Below are 23,106 nucleotides of genomic sequence, written 5' to 3'. Positions count from 1 at the left end.
GGCATCAAATACTTATTTCTCACTGCAAAATGCAAGAAAAAATTATCTAATTTATACAATGTGATTTTCTTGGGGGATATTCTATCTATCAATGTTAAAATTAACCTACCCTTAAAATTATAGACTGTTCATGTCTTTGTCAGTGGGCAAACTTACAAAAACAGCAAGGGATCAAATACTTATTTCCCCCACTGTACATGGTAAATGTTGTAGGCAGTGGATAGCTGAAAATCATCAAAGACTCCTCTGAAAAACTGCTTTCTAATCAGATTCTGCTGTGGATTTCATTCCAAAATCCATAATAATAATCTGGCACTAGCAATTTGGGAATTTGAAAATTATGCAGTGTACCCTAAAATCTGTACAGATTTTTTTTCCAGCAGTGTAGATGGGGTTTTGTAAAAGCCACTGGTCTCCATACTTTTGCTCAGTTCAGATAGACATGTGGCCACTGCAGGCAATCACTTAGTGATGATTTGCTCACCATTGTGGGCAGCGATTGCCTTCAGCAGTCAATTACCCATCTGGACCGAACTGGAAGTGTAGAGACCGATGGCGGACACAGACAGGATTTGAAGAAGGGGATTGGTTATGTGAGTATATATTTTTTTGTTTTATTATTTTACAGTATTCTGAATGGTTTTGAGGAAAAAAAAAATCAGTTTAAGATTAAGGTACCTTGTGCATGATATCAAACCACATATCTTATGGTACTTTATTGTGTTTATGTAGACCTCACCCATACAGAAGTCCAGAGCACAATAGACACAGACACGTTCAAGAGCATTACCAAGATGGTGAAGGGTTCCATAGAGACTCCAGAAGACCCATACACTGGGAAGAAGAAAGGCATGGACAAAGCCATTCTAGGATGACTCCGTATAAACGCTTTAATGATAAAAACTATGAGCCAGATTCGTTCTCTACAGACTTAAGGAAATCTCCCTTTGAATCATCCAATCGTCTTAAAAGAGTACATTCTCCAGATAGACGAGGAGATGGCAATAGGAGATTTCCAGCAAAATATCCTGAGGATCATAATAGGCATGTCCCCCGAGAACACCGAGATTATCACCAGAGAAACCAAGAACTGAATGCACATCCTGAAACAAACGGGTTTAAACCTTCAAGACGAGAAGACACTTCTCACAGGTCTCACCACAGACAACCTGAGTGGGATTGGCATGGCCATAACGATCAATGGAATCAAGATCATTCAGATTCTTATTTACCACCACCCAGCAGGAGATCTGAAGAATTTATGGGTCGAAATTCGTTTCACAAGAGGTAGGGACTATTTAGGTCTACCCTCATTGATTTCCCATCATATGCAACTGTATAGTCATAGGGCCCATGTAAAATCTCTGATTAGGACTGTCTAATGGCCTCTTAATAAAAGTAGAGGCATACTGAATCTTCTTCCCAAAACTAGAGCCTTCTGCTCTAAAGCATGCTGCTCGCATATTAGACAAATATGTTCATTGTGTCAAGTTCCCTTTAAATTGAATTTGATGCAACATTTCTTAATATAAACTGCACACATTATTAAATGGATTTGCTAGACCTGATGAGACTGGTGTACTTTTTTTTAAAATCTTTGTCAAACTGTATAATTCTGAAATTTAAAATGAGCATTTTATGAGTCCAGCTAGAGTCTTTTTAGGCAAGGGAACCTTCAAAAAGGATTATACAGAGTCAGACATAGCTTTTCAAAGTAAGTACATCAGTCTCATCAGTTCTGAGATATATTTAATTATATAGTTTGTATCCTGATATCTGATGACAGATTTGCTTTAAGGAATCTGCTCATATGTTGGATTTCTGATCTGCTTTAATTTCCACTCGTTAAGATAATAATTATTTATGTCAACAGGCATCCTGAGAATCATGATTACATAGAACATGAGCCATTTTCCAAGAGAACTAGAGATCCAGATAGGCATGATTATCGGCCGCCACCTCGACATTCTCACTGGAATGATGATCATGCGTCACGGCCATATCATCAAAAGAATTGGTCAAAAGACCTAGATCTCCGAGATCCCAGCCCTGTTGTATACCAGACAAATTCGGGAGAACTTACCAAGATAGAATATGACTATAGTCACAGGTCTCCATCATATGTACACGCTGAGTTACAGTTTTCAAATGACCGTGCTGAGAGACGCAACCGTTATGAAGACAAGAAGAACTCTCCCACCAGAACTTCTCAACACAACAGATCAAATACGAGTAACCTGGAAAGGGAGAAATTCTCTGAAAGACCACCAGAACCGTCTACTAAATACAGTGAAAGAAAGGCTCCCGATAGGGACATGTTCAAAACAGATAACAAACACCCAAATCATAAACACAAGGAAACTGGAAGGAAAGCCGACTACAGGACGGAATCAAGTACTAAACGCCACTTGGATAACCATAATCCAAAATCTTCTGAGCCAACCATAATACCGAAGATAAGTTCTGAAAAGGAATCCATCATGGTTAATTTCGATTTGAAGAAATCGGTGGATAAGTATAGGTATTATTTTTAATTAATCTGCTAATTAATTTTTTTTTTTCCTGGGTTTTCTGTGAGGGCGAGGTAAAAGTTCATGCTTCTTTCATCTGTGGAAACAAGAGGATGACACATCTAGAAGTTCGCTTGAAAGATCCTGAAATTTTCATGCGTGAATGGAAAAAAATATCTGGGGTGGAATTGCAGAAGAAACTTAATCAACTAGTAAGCACTCTTCAATTATAGAAGAAAGCTCATAAGACTAGAAGACTACAACAAATGAAAAAAAAAATAAAGAGCAAAAGATCTAGAAAACAGGAACAGCAAAATATTTTCTTAAAAGGTCACGCTCCCTTCATACATGACATTCATGCGGATCATATCAACACTATCCTTCCAAGTCTAATATTTTTCGCAGCGTGGCTTTTGCTCTGTGACTTCACTCACCAATTAATCTTTGGAAACGAGTTGGAACATTTGATGATTGAATAAATGTTGATTTAATTCCCTAAAGAAAGCGGGGGGGACAAATTTACGAAAGTTTCCATGGGACCAACTTTACTGGAAAGAAAATTGTAGCCTCTGTCAATCACAATAATCTGTATGTTATGTGAAACTTCGGGAGACATTATTAAAACAACAAACAAGCTGCAGACTCCAAAATAGTCAAATCTAACCTAATTAAGTGATTTTTTTTTTTTTTCTTGGCGGTGTCCATCGACTGACATTCTGCGTAATGGGTGCTAACTACGTTATGAGGAAATTCATGTTTTATGCTTTGATCATCCTTATATACAGGATTTAGGTCTTGAATATGAAGAGTGATGACCATCACAGAACACAGCTGAAAAAGAGCCATCAAATATGTGGAAACGTATATGTTGAATGTGTATGGACAGAATACTTGCTTATCCATTTTTTTTCCCATACAGTTAATTGGCAAAATGAGATGAAACGATTGTCCTACATTTTAATGATCCATTTTCATACCGAATCTGGAGCAAATCCTAACCATGTGGACTTTGTTCTCCGGCATATCTTTTAATCGTGTTAGTGTCGTCTCGAAAAACGTGAAATATGAAAGAAATTTGCAATGAAAATACCAAGAATTCTCAAACCTGAGGTCCACCTCGCCATAATATTCTTGTCATTGAAGTCAGCTACTACTAAAAACACATTAATATGTAAAGTCGCATGAAATTTTTCTCGCCTCACAAATCTATGATAGCACAGGATAATATAATATGCAAATGACTCCACTGGCGAAATGTGTAATTCAAGGAAATCAGAGTTTATATAGTGTTTGATGATTGGGTGGCATCATATATTGCTATGTAGATTTACAACAACAAATGTGGATCCTGTTTATGACCTGAAAGAGCAAGAATTATTGAACAGGTAAGGGGATAGTTCTGTCTTGCATCAAAATATTTATTGTGTTCTTGAAATTAAGGTTATATTATCATAGCAAGGGGGTGTTGGCAGAAGTAAAAGCTATCCTTTAATCATTGTATGAGGGATTACTTACTCCCAGTAGGGATGAGTTTGACCCTTGGAAGTTCTGATTCTGGTACCAGACACTTACTTTATTCCAAAGTTTCTTTCGGGGACCAGAACTGTACCCAGACTTCAACCAGAACCCAAGCCCCTTTGAAAACATTGGGGACCCAAACTATTGATATGGAAAATTCTGTCTCTGACTCTCCAAATCCCTTTTCTTATGATCACTGGGAGTCTAATTAGTCAGACCCCCAGCAATCAGTAAGTTAACCCTTATCCTAACTTTCAATTCTGGAAATACCCCTGTTATTTTTAATTATTTTACATAATCTATATTTTTATTGTAAATTTTATAGCATTTTCTTGTAATGACTTAATTACTAACTATTCAGTCGCAAAGTTCTTGCCACCTACTCTGAGAGCAGCATAATGTAGACATCGAGACCCTGATGACAGCTATGTGTCACTTACTGGGCTGCTTTAGTTTTATCAGCTGGAGATTATCACTAGATGACTAGTAAACCTGCTGCCAGGTAGTCCTACATATTCATGAGCTCTGTATAACTTCTCCCCCACCACTGATGGGCAGCTTGCTGCCTATGCACAGTGTACACAGAAAGCTTCCAATCAGTGGTGTGGGTGGGGTTATATAGAGCTCAGCATTCAGGGCACTGGTAGATCTGCAGTGATTTTATCAAAACTGCAAACAGCCCAGTTAGTGACACATAGCTGGAATCCGCATTTTTGCCACTACATTATGCTGCTCTTAATGGGGTAGAAAAAGCCTGGTGACAGATTTCTTTTAAGTATTGTAAAGATACATAAGACCTTCACAACTCTCACCCCTACTCACCACAACTTACCCAGTCCATGCTTAAAACATGCTATGCTTTATGTAAGCTTTATGTAAGCTAAGTGATTTATTTCTGCATATATGAGTATGAATGAGGTAACTCCATAAATTGTTCTTATCTAGACAACCCAATGAACACTGGAATATCTCCAAGGATATTCAACCAAAGTCTCACATACCCAAAGGGAAGAATTACGAACAAAAGAGATCAGAAAATGATGTTCAAAAAAGGTGCTCTTTTAAACTTTAAAATTGTGTTGGAGCCCGTAAAATGTATATTTTTTTTATTTTTTATTTGTGGGAAAGGGCACATGGAGGTTACATAACTGAGACCAATGGCAGATACCTGGCAAACTCAGTGGGTTAATGCGTTTGGTTTGGCACTGTTGGTGGCTGTTGTGTGATACATATAAGCACAGGTGTGAATATAGCCTACATTGTTACATAGTTCTGTAGTTACATAGGTTGAAAAAAGACCTAGCTCCATCAAGTTCAACCTTTCTCCACCAATTATACATTTTGTCACTAAATTATAAACTATAACCCATAATTTTATTTGTACTGAAGAAATCATGCAGCCCTCTTTTGAACGCTGTTATAATGTCATCCGTGCTACCTCTTGTGATCGGCATTCCACAGGCTGACTTCTCTAACTGTAAAAACCCTTTCCTGTAAAAAACACGAAAAATCAGGACTGACTGAGGCTCGCCAATGTAAAAAAAATAATTATTACCGTAGAATTTTTCTAGCAAGGACTTCTTATCAGATGCGATTGATCAAAGTATCAATATCACGATATTCTTATAAAAAAAAGTATTGATTTATTCTTGAATTGTCCATTAAAAAGAATGATTGCAGAAGTTAAATTAAATAGTTAGAATGATTGTCCATTTGTCCATAATTAGCTTAATAGTTGAGATTCACCCATCTTTTCCTGGGATCCTGGATGGCAGGTTGCATCTGTCTGTGTCCAGCACGTGTGTCAGGATGACACCATGTGTCCTGGTAAAGGACGTGTCTCCTTGGGCCTACATCAGCAGCTGTTTCACACACAGATCCTTGTTCAGTGTCCTGTGAAATGGCAAGAGCGAACCCCTGTCTCTAACATGGGCTTATATAGGCCGATCATATAGCACCTGTTCTTCTGCATATAGCACTGAACTAAAAATACACAAATAGCGCATGTCATCTAGAAACCCTAGCACGATGCAATCTTACAATCTTATGCAATGTATGGTACAGAATTCAGAATTAAGAATAAAATGAATATCCGTAATTAATTTTTAACAACGGGTGAACTCCGCAACCCAAAAATCACTTACTTAATATCCGTACCTCCTACACACCTCTTTTTGACTGAGTTAAAGCATAGAAAGTCACCAAGCAGCAAAACAAAATAACAGGATACAGGTGAGAGAAAAAGGAAGAAAAAATACAAGACCTGATTTGCAATGGTCTTTTTAAAGAGCAATGCTAAGTCTTTTGGGTTTTCATTTTAGGGGCCAGGGCCGGCTCCAGGGTTTTGTGTGCCCCTGGCAAAAGAATCTCAGTGGGCCCCTTTAACACATACCACGATTCATGATGCACAGATACAGCGGAGAAATATAGGTATACAACACACTGCCCAGGCTGTCCCCTCATCCTTCACATATGCACACATATACAGTAATCAGACATGCATGCACATACAGTACGCAGCCATGCGTGCGTCTGTGTCTGCCAGTAATGTCACGGCAGGGGCGACACACAAGCACAATTAAAGGTGCAATGCCTACTCTGCCGTGTCATTACTACCAGACACAGCCGCACTGCGCACGGCCATGTCTGGTAAAGTGACAGCAACCAAGCAGCGCCAGCGGTCTTGCACAGCTGCTGCGGGAGCGGCCCGGGCCCCGACAGTGAGTTTGTCCCCCCTGATGGTCCAGGGCCCGGCACTTGCCCTGGTGCGCCTGGTGCTGACGCTGACCCTGTTAGGGGCTATTCCAATTGTTTGCTTTAGTTACACCTCTCTCTGTATGCAGAGTCTGCGTTCTGTGAAGGTAGCCCCAGACATAAAGGATTAAGGCCAGAGAAAAAGGAACAGACCCTGTGCATGCAGTTGAAAAGATCTGGTCATTGAAAACCATTCAGCAAAAATGACAACAACTTCATGGATTTTTTGGGGTATTTTTTTAATCTTTGGTAGATATACAAAGTAACACTGCTTTAACCATTGCAGGAACAATACCACTTCCAATGAGAGACAGATGTCTGAAGACCTGGTAGCTGTACGGGGAAAGGACACTTTTCACCCTGTGTTTGACCATTTAAGTTCTTCAAAGCATGGAGGAAATGATGCTCCAAAGTCTGAATTTACTCAGGAAATCATAACCATCATCCATGAAGTGAAAGGTGAGATAAAATAGTAAAATATTGGTATATAAGGTAATATTATTCTTTGCCTATTGAAATGGAGTGGTCTGGGCAGTGTTGCCTTTAGTGTGGCCCTAATGCGTATTAATCCGAAATGGGAAATTATTCTTAAAGGGGTTGTCCAATATTAGGACAACCCCTTCTCATGCAGATAACATCTGCTTGACAGCGTGGCAAATCAGGGATGTTCATGGGCGGAGCCGATTTTTTTTAGCGCCACCAAGCCGGAACCCCGGATACGAACCCTAATTTGAAATGCCAAAGAAATTCGCTCAACACTAGTCATGAGACTGCTAAGGCCATTGATAGGTGACATGCAGGTTTTACAGGCCATGACGCAGCACCCGATCAGTGGGGGTTGAAATGGATGAGTATATATAATTTACCTATTTTAATATATTGCTTCCTGTTGTGGCTTTTAATTAATTTGTACAACCACATACAAGAGATTTTCTTATGTTCCTGTATTCAGGAGCCGACCTGAATACAGGCTTCCTTCTCGGCAGAGGTCACTTTGCTGAAGATTGACAGCTTGTGTCAGCGGCATGGCTGCGCTGCTGGCCCGCACTGTGTGCTCTGGTGCTGCTGGCCCGCTCTGGTGCTGCTGGCCCGCTCTGGCGCGCTCTGGTGCTGCTGGCCCGCTCTGGCGCGCTCTGGTGCTGCTGGCCCGCTCTGGTGCTGCTGGCCCGCTCTGGTGCTGCTGGCCCGCACTGGTGCTGCTGGCCCGCTCTGTGCGCTCTGGTGCTGCTGGCCCGCTCTGTGCGCTCTGGTGCTGCTGGCCCGCTCTGGTGCTGCTGGCCCGCTCTGTGCGCTCTGGTGCTGCTGGCCCGCTCTGGTGCTGATGGCCCGCTCTGGTGCGCTCTGGTGTTGATGGCCCGCTCTGGTGCGCTCTGGTGCTGCTGGCCCGCTCTGGTGCGCTCTGGTGCTGCTGGCCCGCTCTGGTGCTGCTGGCCCGCTCTGGTGCTGCTGGCCTGCTCTGGTGCGCTCTGGTGCTGCTGGCCCGCTCTGGTGCTGCTGGCCCGCTCTGGTGCTGCTGGCCCGCTCTGTGCGCTCTGGTGCTGCTGGCCCGCTCTGTGCTGCTGGCCCGCTCTGGTGCTGCTGGCCCACTCTGTGCGCTCTGGTGCTGCTGGCCCGCTCTGTGCTCTCTGGTGCTGCTGGCCCGCTCTGTGCTCTCTGGTGCTGCTGGCCCGCTCTGTGCTCTCTGGTGCTGCTGGCCCGCTCTGTGCTCTCTGGTGCTGCTGGCCCGCTCTGTGCTCTCTGGTGCTGCTGGCCCGCTCTGGTGCTGCTGACCCGCTCTGTGCGCTCTGGTGCTGCTGACCCGCTCTGTGCGCTCTGGTGCTGCTGGCCCGCTCTGTGCGCTCTGGTGCTGCTGGCCCGCTCTGTGCGCTCTGGTGCTGCTGGCCCGCTCTGTGCGCTCTGGTGCTGCTGGCCCGCTCTGTGCGCTCTGGTGCTGCTGGCCCGCTCTGGTGCTGCTGACCCGCTCTGTGCGCTCTGGTGCTGCTGGCCCGCTCTGTGCGCTCTGGTGCTGCTGGCCCGCTCTGTGCGCTCTGGTGCTGCTGGCCTTCTCTGTGCGCTCTGGTGCTGCTGGCCCGCTCTGTGCGCTCTGGTGCTGCTGGCCCGCTCTGTGCGCTCTGGTGCTGCTGGCCCGCTCTGTGCGCTCTGGTGCTGCTGGCCCGCTCTGTGCGCTCTGGTGCTGCTGGCCCGCTCTGTGCGCTCTGGTGCTGCTGGCCCGCTCTGTGCGCTCTGGTGCTGCTGGCCCGCTCTGGTGCTGCTGGCCCGCTCTGGTGCTGCTGGCCCGCTCTGTGCTCTCTGGTGCTGCTGGCCCGCTCTGTGCTCTCTGGTGCTGCTGGCCCGCTCTGGTGCTGCTGACCCGCTCTGTGCGCTCTGGTGCTGCTGGCCCGCTCTGTGCGCTCTGGTGCTGCTGGCCCGCTCTGTGCGCTCTGGTGCTGCTGGCCTTCTCTGTGCGCTCTGGTGCTGCTGGCCCGCTCTGTGCGCTCTGGTGCTGCTGGCCCGCTCTGTGCGCTCTGGTGCTGCTGGCCCGCTCTGTGCGCTCTGGTGCTGCTGGCTCGCTCTGTGCGCTCTGGTGCTGCTGGCCCGCTCTGGTGCTGCTGGCCCGCTCTGTGCGCTCTGGTGCTGCTGGCCCGCTCTGTGCGCTCTGGTGCTGCTGGCCCGCTCTGTGCGCTCTGGTGCTGCTGGCCCGCTCTGTGCGCTCTGGTGCTGCTGGCCCGCTCTGTGCGCTCTGGTGCTGCTGGCCCGCTCTGTGCGCTCTGGTGCTGCTGGCCCGCTCTGGTGCGCTCTGGTGCTGCTGGCCCGCTCTGGTGCTGCTGGCCCGCTCTGGTGCTGCTGGCCCGCTCTGTGCGCTCTGGTGCTGCTGGCCCGCTCTGTGCGCTCTGGTGCTGCTGGCCCGCTCTGGTGCTGCTGGCCCGCTCTGTGCGCTCTGGTGCTGCTGGCCCGCTCTGGTGCTGCTGGCCCGCTCTGGTGCTGATGGCCCGCTCTGGTGCGCTCTGGTGTTGATGGCCCGCTCTGGTGCGCTCTGGTGCTGCTGGCCCGCTCTGGTGCGCTCTGGTGCTGCTGGCCTGCTCTGGTGCGCTCTGGTGCTGCTGGCCCGCTCTGGTGCTGCTGGCCCGCTCTGGTGCGCTCTGGTGCTGCTGGCCCGCTCTGGTGCTGCTGGCCCGCTCTGTGCGCTCTGGTGCTGCTGGCCCGCTCTGTGCGCTCTGGTGCTGCTGGCCCGCTCTGTGCGCTCTGGTGCTGCTGGCCCGCTCTGTGCGCTCTGGTGCTGCTGGCCCGCTCTGGTGCTGCTGGCCCGCTCTGGTGCTGCTGGCCCACTCTGTGCGCTCTGGTGCTGCTGGCCCGCTCTGTGCGCTCTGGTGCTGCTGGCCCGCTCTGTGCGCTCTGGTGCTGCTGGCCCGCTCTGTGCGCTCTGGTGCTGCTGGCCCGCTCTGTGCGCTCTGGTGCTGCTGGCCCGCTCTGTGCGCTCTGGTGCTGCTGGCCCGCTCTGGTGCTGCTGGCCCGCTCTGGTGCTGCTGGCCCGCTCTGGTGCTGCTGGCCCGCTCTGTGCGCTCTGCTGCTGCTGGCCCGCTCTGTGCTCTCTGGTGATGCTGGCCCGCTCTGTGCTCTCTGGTGCTGCTGGCCCGCTCTGTGCGCTCTGGTGCTGCTGGCCCGCTCTGTGCTCTCTGGTGCTGCTGGCCCACTCTGTGTTCTCTGGTGCTGCTGGCCCGCTCTGTGCTCTCTGGTGCTGCTGGCCCGCTCTGTGCTCTCTGGTGCTGCTGGCCCGCTCTGGTGCTGCTGACCCGCTCTGTGCGCTCTGGTGCTGCTGACCCGCTCTGTGCGCTCTGGTGCTGCTGGCCCGCTCTGTGCGCTCTGGTGCTGCTGGCCCGCTCTGTGCGCTCTGCTGCTGCTGGCCCGCTCTGTGCGCTCTGCTGCTGCTGGCCCGCTCTGTGCGCTCTGCTGCTGCTGGCCCGCTCTGTGCGCTCTGCTGCTGCTGGCCCGCTCTGTGCGCTCTGCTGCTGCTGGCCCGCTCTGTGCGCTCTGCTGCTGCTGGCCCGCTCTGCTGCTGCTGGCCCGCTCTGTGCTCTCTGGTGCTGCTGGACCGCTCTGTGCGCTCTGGTGCTGCTGGCCCGCTCTGTGCTCTCTGGTGCTGCTGGCCCGCTCTGTGCTCTCTGGTGCTGCTGGCCCGCTCTGTGTTCTCTGGTGCTGCTGGCCCGCTCTGTGCTCTCTGGTGCTGCTGGCCCGCTCTGTGCTCTCTGGTGCTGCTGGCCCGCTCTGTGCTCTCTGGTGCTGCTGGCCCGCTCTGTGCTCTCTGGTGCTGCTGGCCCGCTCTGTGCTCTCTGGTGCTGCTGGCCCGCTCTGTGCTCTCTGGTGCTGCTGGCCCGCTCTGGTGCTGCTGACCCTCTCTGTGCGCTCTGGTGCTGCTGGCCCGCTCTGTGCGCTCTGGTGCTGCTGGCCCGCTCTGTGCGCTCTGGTGCTGCTGGCCCGCTCTGTGCGCTCTGGTGCTGCTGGCCCGCTCTGTGCGCTCTGGTGCTGCTGGCCCGCTCTGTGCGCTCTGGTGCTGCTGGCCCGCTCTGTGCGCTCTGGTGCTGCTGGCCATCTCTGTGCTCTCTGGTGCTGCTGGCCATCTCTGTGCTCTCTGGTGCTGCTGGCCATCTCTGTGCTCTCTGGTGCTGCTGGCCATCTCTGTGCTCTCTGGTGCTGCTGGCCATCTCTGTGTGCTCTGGTGCTGCTGGCCCGCTCTGTGCGCTCTGGTGCTGCTGGCCCGCTCTGCGCTCTGCTGCTGCTGGCCCGCTCTGGTGCTGCTGGCCCGCTCTGTGCGCTCTGGTGCTGCTGGCCCGCTCTGTGCGCTCTGGTGCTGCTGGCCCGCTCTGTGCTCTCTGGTGCTGCTGGCCCGCTCTGTGCTCTCTGGTGCTGCTGGCCCGCTCTGTGTTCTCTGGTGCTGCTGGCCCGCTCTGTGCGCTCTGGTGCTGCTGGCCCGCTCTGTGCTCTCTGGTGCTGCTGGCCCGCTCTGGTGCTGCTGACCCGCTCTGTGCGCTCTGGTGCTGCTGGCCCGCTCTGTGCGCTCTGGTGCTGCTGGCCCGCTCTGTGCGCTCTGGTGCTGCTGGCCTTCTCTGTGCGCTCTGGTGCTGCTGGCCCGCTCTGTGCGCTCTGGTGCTGCTGGCCCGCTCTGTGCGCTCTGGTGCTGCTGGCCCGCTCTGTGCTCTCTGGTGCTGCTGGCCCGCTCTGTGCTCTCTGGTGCTGCTGGCCCGCTCTGTGTTCTCTGGTGCTGCTGGCCCGCTCTGTGCGCTCTGGTGCTGCTGGCCCGCTCTGTGCTCTCTGGTGCTGCTGGCCCGCTCTGGTGCTGCTGACCCGCTCTGTGCGCTCTGGTGCTGCTGGCCCGCTCTGTGCGCTCTGGTGCTGCTGGCCCGCTCTGTGCGCTCTGGTGCTGCTGGCCTTCTCTGTGCGCTCTGGTGCTGCTGGCCCGCTCTGTGCGCTCTGGTGCTGCTGGCCCGCTCTGTGCGCTCTGGTGCTGCTGGCCCGCTCTGTGCGCTCTGGTGCTGCTGGCCCGCTCTGTGCGCTCTGGTGCTGCTGGCCCGCTCTGTGCGCTCTGGTGCTGCTGGCCCGCTCTGTGCGCTCTGGTGCTGCTGGCCCGCTCTGTGCGCTCTGGTGCTGCTGGCCCGCTCTGGTGCTGCTGGCCCGCTCTGTGCTCTCTGGTGCTGCTGGCCCGCTCTGTGCTCTCTGGTGCTGCTGGCCCGCTCTGTGCGCTCTGGTGCTGCTGGCCCGCTCTGTGCGCTCTGGTGCTGCTGGCCCGCTCTGTGCGCTCTGGTGCTGCTGGCCTTCTCTGTGCGCTCTGGTGCTGCTGGCCCGCTCTGTGCGCTCTGCTGCTGCTGGCCCGCTCTGTGCGCTCTGGTGCTGCTGGCCCGCTCTGTGCGCTCTGGTGCTGCTGGCCCGCTCTGTGCGCTCTGGTGCTGCTGGCCATCTCTGTGCTCTCTGGTGCTGCTGGCCATCTCTGTGCGCTGTGTTCTTGATAATGGAGGACATATTTAATATGAGGTAAATTGCAGTGTTTGTTTTTACAAGCACTTTCCAATTTTACCCATTTATTAAAGGTAATCTGTCACCAGGTTTTTACTACCTCACCTGAGAGCAGCATAATGTAGAGAAAGAAACCCTCACTCCAGCGATGTGTCACTTAGTTTACTGGGTGCCGCAGTTGTAATGTAGCAGAGCTCAGAAAGCTAACCCCACCCACACCACAGCTCTATTTGTACATTGTCTATTGACATTAAGCTGCTAATCAGTGCTGGGGGTGTGGTTGGAACAGGATGCACACAAGCACCTAGTCCGGCCGTCATAATGTCCTGCTGATAAAACACTCATTGTTTTGAAACAACAGTACACAGCCTAATAAGTGACACATCCCTGAAATCAGTCCAAATCGTATGCTGCCCTCCCATTACATAGCAAAAGGCTGCTGAGTGATTCCCTTTAAAATGAGACAACCACTTTAACACCTTGTCAGTCAGTATTAGTTCAGTATTTTGCTTGCACTTGTTTGCATACATTGACATTATTTATTATTTATGTGTCTTTTACTTTATCAACCTGATCCCGTATCATTTATGGAAGGAAAAGGAAATTTCTTTCAGTATTATTGGTATTCAGTCCTGCAGGACAATTCCATAAAATAAACCTTTATTGGAGTCCATGCTGTAGTTAGATGGCTGCCTATACCCTGTCGTCTGTTTTTACTGTCTGTTATACAAATTGATTTGGATGTCTTGTACTTTATTTGCAGCGAACCATTTCAAGTCTCCTGAAATGTCGCTCCATGAACGTTTCTCCAAGCTGAAAGCAGAAAGCAATAAGGAAGAGATGAACCTTAAGAAACCTACAGCACAGCCCAATCCAGAGATTCACAGGTAAACTGATGTGACTGCACTTTTGTCCTGATGTCAGGCAGCAGCATGTTAATGCGAGGCTGAGATATTTCATGACTTCACAGCCTCGGTCTGCCTTCATTATCTATATATACAGTTTTGGCTGAACTTAACATTTGTTTTGCTGTAAAAATTGGATCAGACATTAGTGATTTTTTTTTTAGCTACTTAGGACTGTGGACTGTGTATTAGCCTTGAACAAGGTTTTTATTCAAGTTGCTTTGTGCGTACTGTAGAAATGACATTCAGTGTAAGGGGGGTGGAGAGAGGATGTTTTAACCTTTCATGCACAGTGGGGAAAATTATCGTTTAATACGGTGCTGAGTTTGCAAGCTTTCCCACCTACAAAGAATGGAGAGGTCTGTAATTTTTATCGTAGGTACACATCACCTGTGAGAGACAGAATCTTAAAAAAAAAAAATCACATCGTATGATTTTTACATAATTAAATTGTATTTTATTGTATGAAATAAGTATTTGATCATCTACCAACCAGCAAGAATGCTGTCTCTCACAGACCTGTTAGTTTTTCTTTAAGAAGCCTTCCTACTCTGCACTCATTACCTGTATTAATTGCACTTGTTTGACTCATTACCTGTATAAAAGACACCGGTGCACACACTCAATCACACTCTAGCCTCTCCACCATGGCCAAGACCAAACAGCTGTCTAAGGACACTAGGGACAAAATTGTAGACCTGCACAAGGCTGGGATGGGCTACAGGACAATAGGCAAGCAGCTTGGTGAAAATGGAAGAAACACAGGATGACTGTCAATCTTCCTCGATCTGGGGCACCATGCTAGATCTGGCCTCATGGGGTAAGGATGATTCTGAGAAAGGTCAGGAATCAGCCCAGAACTACACAGGAGGACCTGGTCAATGACCTGAAGAGAGTTGGGACCAAAGTCTCAAACATTTCCGTTAGTAACACACAACGCCGTCATGGATTAAAATCCTGCAGGACACTCAAGGTCCAACTGCTCACGCAAGCCATTGTCCGTGCCCGTTTCAAGTTCGCCAATGACCATCTGGATGATCCAGAAGAGGCATGGGAGAAGGTTATGTGGTCAGATGAGACCAAAAAATAATTTATTTATCAACTCCACATGCCGTGTTTGGAGGAACTGTGAAGCATAGTGGGGGAAACATCTTACTTTGGGGGTGCTTTTCTGTAAAGGGGACAGGACGACTGCACCGTATTGAAGGGAGGATGGCTGTGGGGTCATGTATCGTGAGATTTTGGCCAACAACCTCTTTCCCTCAGTAAGGGCATTGAAGATGGGTCAGGGCTTGGTCTTCCAGCATGAAAATTTCCCAAAGCACACAGCCAGGGCAACTAAGGAGTGGCTCTGTAAGAAGCAATTCAAGGTCCTTGTGTGGCCTAGCCAGTCTCCAGATCTGAACCCAATAGAAAATCTTTGGAGGGAGCTGAAACTCATTGTTGCCCAGCGACAGCCCAGAAACCTGAAAGATCTGGAGAAGATCTGTATGGAGGAGTGGGCCAAAATCCCTGCTGCAGCGTGTGCAAACTTGGTCAAGAACTACAGGAAACATCTGACCTCTGTAATTGCAAACAAAGGTTTCTGGACCAAATATTAAGTTCTGTTTTTCTATTGTATCAAATACTTATTTCATGCAATAAAATGCAAATGAATTATGTAAAAATCATACAATGTGATTTTCTGGTTTTTATTTTTAGTTTCTGTCTCTCACAATTGAAGTGTAAGTGCAATAAAAATTGCAGACCTCTCCATTCTTTGTAGGTGGGAAAACTTGCAAAATCGGCAATGTATCTGATATTTATTTCCCCCACTGTATATCATCATCGCTTAGAGATTAGGGGATAGAGGTCCTCAAGATAATGAAGTTCAAATGCTTTATTTCGTGTCAGCATTCAACTGAAAAGGACTCATGGAAGAAGCATTTTGGGAATAAACTACTTCCAGTCAATCATCATTACTGACCGTTCTAATCGTGAAGCTGATTGGCTGGCTTATTCAGCAGCTCCTCCCACATGTCCTTTTTAGTTGGATGCAGGCACAGTATGCAATCTCTTAAAGATTAAGTATAGTTTAACTGGAGAAAATTTACAGATTATATGTTTAAAGCTCGTTTTTTTTTCTTTCTTGTAATCCTTTGACTTGGCAGGAGAATTGACATCTCTCTGGAAGATCTCCAGAACAAGGCTCTCCACAAAACAGAAGTTACACTGGTAAATATTAGTCCGCTCCTTGTATAGACTTGTGTGTACTTGTGTGTATGTACATGATGATCTGCTGAGAAAGAGGAAAAAAGAGCCTTAAAATTCACTCAACTGGAACATGTACCTAACTTCATCTTGTACTTGTTGGCAAAGCGGTGTTAGTACTTAGCTATGTCATTTCTTATCCTAGGGGATCGGTTTTTATATTATACCTACAGTTGTCCGTGTAACAGCCTATCCCCACATTGTTCTTCTAATTTCAGTAATATACATGTTTCTCCTGTTCTCCGCCAGTAACCAAGACTAAAACCGATCTGTTCTCTAGATTAGTGGTGATCTGACTTGAGACGCACCAACCCCCTTCCCCCCCACCAATCGTTTTCACATTGATGTGTCATAAGACTCTTGGGGTATGTGCGCACTTTAAGTATTTCAGCAGGAATTTCTGTACCATTTCTGCATCTTTTGGCAGGAAAAACTCTGCAGAAAATACATGGGTTTTTGATATGTGTTTTTGTTGCAGATTTCTCCCCTCTCATTAGTATGGGTCACATCTGCAGCAAAAACGCTGAAAGAATTGACAATCTGCTGCAAATCTGCAGGCAAAAAATATGTAACCTGTGCATGAGACTTCAGGAATCTCATTCACTTTACCGGAGCTAGGAAATCCTTGAGGTTTTATGACAAATCTGCTCAAAAAGCAACAAACTGCAACGAGTGCACAGTCCCTTATGGGGAAATAATTTTTGATATGTACATACATACACAGCGGTGCGACCATTCCCCTGGAATAAACTGTCAATCTTTAGGAGCGCATCACCCCTGGCAAAGTAGGAAGCCGGGAGCGGTGCACTTTGGAAGATTCATCTTGAGATGACCCCTTTAAAGGATACAGGATTCTCACATTCTCCTTAGACTTTGCACGCCAATTAAAAGGGATTTACCCACTAAATACATTTATCACCTACTGTAAACTCCTGTGGAATACGTTGATGATATATGGTATAAAAAAATTTATTGTATATATCCACAGATTATGTGATAAATGTATGATTGCTTGGGGTCTGACCGCTGAGTCTCCTACCAATCACAAGAATAAGGGTACCGAAGTTACCTGAGAGTAGTGGTGGTGTGCATCCTCGACCACTGCTCCAATAGAAATAGCCTATTCATAAGTCTCATGAATATGGTTCTCCCGTACTTGTGATGGGATCTCATGTGTCAAAGAGTTGGTTAAATCACTTGGCGTAATGGGAAAGACAATTAGACTTGTACAGAACCCCTGTGGTTAAAAGGGAAAAAACACAACACAAGAAATACTTGTGATGAAGTGAATAGGATTCTCTCTAGACTGTAAAGGAAATCTGTCAGTGGGATCAACCCTCCTAAGCCATCTATATGGGCATGTAGGTCATAGGAAGCTGAATACAATGACACCTTGATAGCTGCATTCTGATGACTTAGTCCAGAGAAATCCATGTTTTTCTTAATATGTAAAAGAGCTATTAAGATCTATGGGCCGAAAACAGGTCTCCTTGATACTCTGTCTCCACAGCTTACCATTTTATTCATCTTTCTATGACCTATATGCCCATATAGATGGCTTAGTAGGGTTGATCCTACTGACAGATTCCCTTAAATGTGAAATAACTTGACATTCAATAAAAAAAAGTCTTGTCACATTCATGCAGGAATAAAGACAGGTTTATGTAGAATTTTAATGCACGAATAGTTAATGACCTTAAGTTCTTTGTTTTCCAGGCAAGCCACAGAGTAATTGAAGATCCTAATGATTTGCGTCACGATATAGAGCGGAGAAGAAGGCAGAGACTGCACAGTGAGGAGGACAGCAATGCCAGTGTTGGCTTGTGTGACAGGTTACCCTTTTCTCCTTTTGTACTTACACATACCGTGACTGAGAGATGTTGAATCTTATGTTTTTGAAGCCATTGAAAATTACAAAACAATCAGGTTACTAATCTTACCTGTAATGTGTGTGGGTGGCATGGGTTGGCATTTACCAAGGTGTTTTACTTGCGGTGGCTGGCCAAGAATCATTAGCAGTGCCCAAACCACATTATATTGTATCACTTTTGGCCACACTCACATTTTTGTTAAAGGGAATCTGTCACCAGGTTTTTGCTACCCCGTCTGAGAGCAGCAAAATGTGGAGACAGTCACTGATTCCAGCGATTTGTCACTTACTGGGCTGCTTTCTGCCGTTTTAATAAAATCCCTGTTTTCTCTGCTGCAGATCTAGCAGTTCTCTGAATGCTGAGCTCTGGGTAACCCCACCCACACCACCGATTGGCAGCTTTCTGCCTATGCACAGTGCACACAGAAACCTGCCAATCAGTGGTGGGGGCGGGGTTATACAGAGCTTATGATGTAATGTACCCTGATATATAGATCAGGACTAGATTTTGGGACTGTTGTGACTTGAATAACCACATAAATAATTTTTCTAGTAGTAAATTGTATCATATTTTTAGTTCTTATGTGTAATTTATATTTAAAAGGGCATTCCCATTTGAGTCATATAATAAGGGTACAATTCTAGAATAGGTTATATATGACTGATTTCTGTGGTCCCAGAGTCGAACCCCCAGTGATCATTACAGGGTATTTCCAATGCGGGGAAAGCTCTGCTAGCCCGTTTGAGCGGTCATCACTTGCCTCTAGTATGCCATTTGCATACTCACGATCACATGCAGAGTAGCTTCTTATCTGCTTCTCTCAGTAGAAACCAGTGTGCAGATCGCGTACTTGCTGTCACATGACGACCGGCAAGGAAAGCCGTATCTGGCAAACTGCTCTTCTCCTCTTTTCTTCAGCCTGTGGAAACCCTTTAATGATCACTGGGGGGGTCCAACCTTTGGGTTCCCCACCACAGAGATCATTTTTGTATAGTGAAATGTACTGAATAATAATATATTTTTTTACTATTTTAAAGTGAAGTTCCAAACAGCTATTACAAGCCGCATAATAATGAAACGGGAGAATATGAAAAGATGTCAAGAGGGGGCAGAGCATCTTTCCGAAGGTCAAACGGCCGGCCTCCGGTGAGTGTGATTTTCTGTTTTCTCTGTAACTATTCTACTTTGAATTTTTGTCTGGATCATAATATTTTTCCTTCTGTACAAATAGAATTAACATCCTTGAGAAGTTGAGTCAGTTTGTAAATTTATTGCATGATCTACCTCTTATTGATCCTAAATTACAGCCTGTATTATGGTTCAGAGCAGCACTCACAACTCTACCACATTCAGAGCTGGAATCGCCCTGCATTTGCTGACCCATTGTCTGCACGAACGATGCTGCAGCCGATCATTCGGCCGGCAGCCATCGCATCCAACCCCCATACACAGGAGCGCTCGTTCAGCCAATCGTTCGGCCGGCAGCCATCTAAGCCGACTCCCTTGCTCAGATCGTTCTCTAGCGTTCAGCCGAGGGCTCCTGTGTTCTCTGAGAAAGTCGCCGACTCAGATGTTGGCCGGTGGGCTATCTTTGGGGAAACCATGCAATCGAGAGTCTGAATTTAAATATGCGTGATCGACATCTCTCCCGACCATCAGTCGGCAGGCGCCACCATACACATTAGACCGTTGGGCGAATAGAGATCACCTAATCACCAGAGGGGTTGTCCACATGGGACATCTATGGCGAGCAATGTACATGCAAGTCCCCCCTCACCCTTTACTGCTCCTTAAGGTTTCCACCCTAATGTGATAGGCACTGCCATGTACCCCACTAATAACGTGCCTGGTCTCTGGACACCATGGTTGCATCAGACCTAACCCGCCCTTGTGGCATAGCGGTAGAAAGCTGTGTTCTCTGAGCTGGCCTCCAGTGTCAGCTTATTTGCCAGTAAACCTTGTTTTCCTCTGCGTTTATGTCATCTTTGTCTGCCCACGGAGGACTGCATTAGATCACCTATGTTCTTTTACACTTTATGTAATGTTTATAGCCTAAAACAAGTGAGTTCATTGTTTATAAATCGGGTTAATGAAGGATTGCTAATTAATGCCGGAAATTTTCATTTCACTCTTCAGGTCTCAGCACGTTGACTTTGGATGTGATCTTAACTAGATCTGATTGTTTAATAACTACACCCAGATACATTTTGCATTCAGCATTCAGCATAAATGACTTAAGAAGCCCTCACTGACACCAAACCAACTCACACTTTCCTATATTGTGTCGATTTTTTTACGATGGAGAAATTAATCACTGGTTTTAGTCTGCAGGAGAAATAAAATTAACTGCCACCCGCCTTCATGAGTCACAGCAGGTTTTTTTGTCTTTATTTTTAACACTTCAAGGGGTTGTCTGGGACTTGAATATTGATAACCTACACTTAGTATAGGTCAGGGGTGTTAACTCAAACACACAGAGGGCAAAAATGAAAAACTAGGATAAAGTCTCGGGCCAACCAGTATACAGTATAACGGGCCCCACAAAGTCCTCCATACAGAGTAATGGGCCCCACAGAGTCCTCCATACAGAGTAATGGGCCCCACAAAGTCCTCCATACAGAGTAATGGGCCCCACAAAGTCCTCCATACAGAGTAATGGGCCCCACAGAGTCCTCCATACAGAGTAATGGGCCCCACAGAGTCCTCCATACAGAGTAATGGGCCCCACAGAGTCCTCCATACAGAGTAATGGGCCCCACAGAGTCCTCCATACAGAGTAATGGGCCCCACAGAGTCCTCCATACAGAGTAATGGGCCCCACAGAGTCCTCCATACAGAGTAATGGGCCCCACAGAGTCCTCCATACAGAGTAATGGGCCCCACAGAGTCCTCCATGCAGAGTAATGGGCCCCACATAGTCCTCCATGCAGAGTAATGGGCCCCACATAGTCCTCCATGCAGAGTAATGGGCCCCACATAGTCCTCCATGCAGAGTAATGGGCCCCACATAGTCCTCCATGCAGAGTAATGGGCCCCACATAGTCCTCCATGCAGAGTAATGGGCCCCACATAGTCCTCCATGCAGAGTAATGGGCCCCACAGAGTCCTCCATGCAGAGTAATGGGCCCCACAGAGTCCTCCATGCAGAGTAATGGGCCCCACAGAGTCCTCCATGCAGAGTAATGGGCCCCACAGAGTCCTCCATACAGAGTAATGGGCCCCACAGAGTCCTCCATACAGAGTAATGGGCCCCACAGAGTCCTCCATACAGAGTAATGGGCCCCACATAGGGGTGGTCGTTCTGGTGTCGCAGGCCAAATAAAAGTACCTTGTGAGCCAGAGTTTGACATGTATGGTATAGGTAATAAAAATCACATCAGTGAGGGGTCCAACACCCCAATCACTCAAGTGATGACTGCTCCTGCTGCAACAAGATGTAAGCAATATACGGAGCAGAACACCGCAGCTTCATACACTGCTTGGTGGCTGCTGCGGAGTATTATGGTTCATCTTCCTTTCACTGCTCCAGTGGTGGCAGATTTACACCATTTCATCCGATGCTTGGCATTGTCCTTGGTGATGTAAGGTTTACATGCAGCTGCTTAGTCATTAATACCCGTGCTTCTGGTGCACAGTTTATGCTAAAAATACCATAGGAGGATTGGACTCTGCAGTTATTGAGTGGTTACAGAACGTTGGTGTCCTCTCTTTCCACTATGTTCTTAGCGTTTGGCGACCCTCTATATAATTTCACGTGGTCTCCAGTTTGTGGATAAGTTGTGGTTCCTCCACTTTCCGACAATACCACTCAGTTGATTGTGGGATATTTAGGAGAGAAGAAATGTTATGATTTGTCTTGTCACACCAGTGATGTCCTGTCACAGGGCCATGCTCTCATTCAGGGAGCACTTTACAATGAGCCATTCTTTCACAAATGTTTGGAATGGGAGACACCTTTTAATCACTGAATTTAGGTTTTTCACACATTATATATATATATATATATATATATATATATATATATATATATATATATATATATATATATATATATATATATATATATATATATATATATATATATATATATATATATATATATAAACACATACACTACCATTCAAAAGTTTGGGATCACCCAGACAATTGTTTCCATGAAAACTCATACTTTTATTTATCAAATGAGTTGCGAAATGATTAGAAAATATAGTCCAGACATTGACAAGGTTAGAAATAATTATTCTTTCTAATAAAAATCATTTTCTCCTTCAAACTTTTCTTTCGTCAAAGAATGCTCCCTTTGCAGCAATTACAGCATTGCCGACCTTTGGCATTCTAGCTGTTAATTTGCTGAGGTAATCTTGAGAAATTTCCCCCCCATGCTTCCTGAAGCCCCTCCCACAAGTTGGATTGGCTTGATGGGCACTTTTTGCGTACCATACAGTCAAGCTGCTCCCACAACAGCTGAATGGGGTTGAGATCTGGTGACTGCTCTGGCCACTCCATTACAGATAGAATACCAGCTGTCTGCTTCTTCCCTAAATAGTTCATGCTTAATTTGGAGGTGTGCTTTGGGTCATTGTCCTGTTGTAGGATGAAATTGGTTCCAATCAAGCGCTGTCCACAGGGTATGGCATGGCGTTGCAAAGTGGAGTGATAGCCTTCCTTATTCAAAATCACATTTACCTTGTACAAATCTCCCACTTTGCCAGCACCAAAGCAACCCCAGATCATCACATTACTTCCACCATGCTTGACAGATGGCGTCAGGCACTCTTCCAGCATCTTTTCAGTTGTTCTGCATCTCACAAATGTTCTTCTGTGTGATCCAAACACCTCAAACTTCGTCTGTCCATAAAACTTTTTTCCAAGCTTCCTCTGTCCAATGTCTGTGTTCTTTTGCCCATATTAATCTTTCAGCAGCAGATGGAAGGAAGGGAGACACAGTCATTACTAGTGGGTAGGCGGAGCCCACATAGGATAGAACACCTCAGATTAAAAAAAAGTGTTGTCCGGCCCCTCCAGCTTGGGCTCCTCCTACTCCAGCTCTCCAGTCTAAAATTTGAGGTCACAGAGGATGGTCGCTGCTGGAAGCAGCTCCTCAGAAAATTTTTTTTATTTTTATCGGACAGAGACTTGGACCCCCGTGGTCTTGAGGTCTCAGGGGTCTCAGCGCTGCTGGACCCCCACCCCTCCCTTGGCGGATCTGCATTACCCTTTGAGAGAGGTCCCTGCAGAACCCTGCCGGCCCCGGGGGATGAGGGATGCTTCCCTGGCGGGGACGCAAACCGCGCATCTGGGGTCACTGCGTTC

General features: G+C 47.4%; 1 protein-coding gene across 2 annotated transcripts in view; it reads left to right on the top strand.

Annotated features, from left to right (window-relative positions):
• BCLAF3 (BCLAF1 and THRAP3 family member 3) overlaps positions 1-23,106 on the top strand; it is a 123,098-nt gene that overhangs the window by 62,743 nt on the left and 37,249 nt on the right. For both annotated transcript variants that reach the window (XM_073667469.1, XM_073667468.1), the window contains exons 4-11: positions 733-1,287; positions 1,874-2,521; positions 4,974-5,081; positions 7,069-7,241; positions 13,531-13,654; positions 15,823-15,886; positions 17,639-17,754; positions 18,831-18,939. In XM_073667469.1, the coding sequence (XP_073523570.1) occupies positions 733-1,287; positions 1,874-2,521; positions 4,974-5,081; positions 7,069-7,241; positions 13,531-13,654; positions 15,823-15,886; positions 17,639-17,754; positions 18,831-18,939 (1,897 nt within the window). The remainder of the gene's footprint in view (positions 1-732; positions 1,288-1,873; positions 2,522-4,973; positions 5,082-7,068; positions 7,242-13,530; positions 13,655-15,822; positions 15,887-17,638; positions 17,755-18,830; positions 18,940-23,106) is intronic.

This window comes from Phyllobates terribilis, unplaced genomic scaffold (genome assembly GCF_046119375.1).
Source record: "Phyllobates terribilis strain yellow unplaced genomic scaffold, ASM4611937v1 Scaffold_2__4_contigs__length_985480577, whole genome shotgun sequence".
Lineage (NCBI taxonomy): Eukaryota > Metazoa > Chordata > Amphibia > Anura > Dendrobatidae > Phyllobates > Phyllobates terribilis.
Note: the sequence above shows the minus strand (reverse complement) of the source record. Positions and strands in the feature narration are given on the sequence as shown.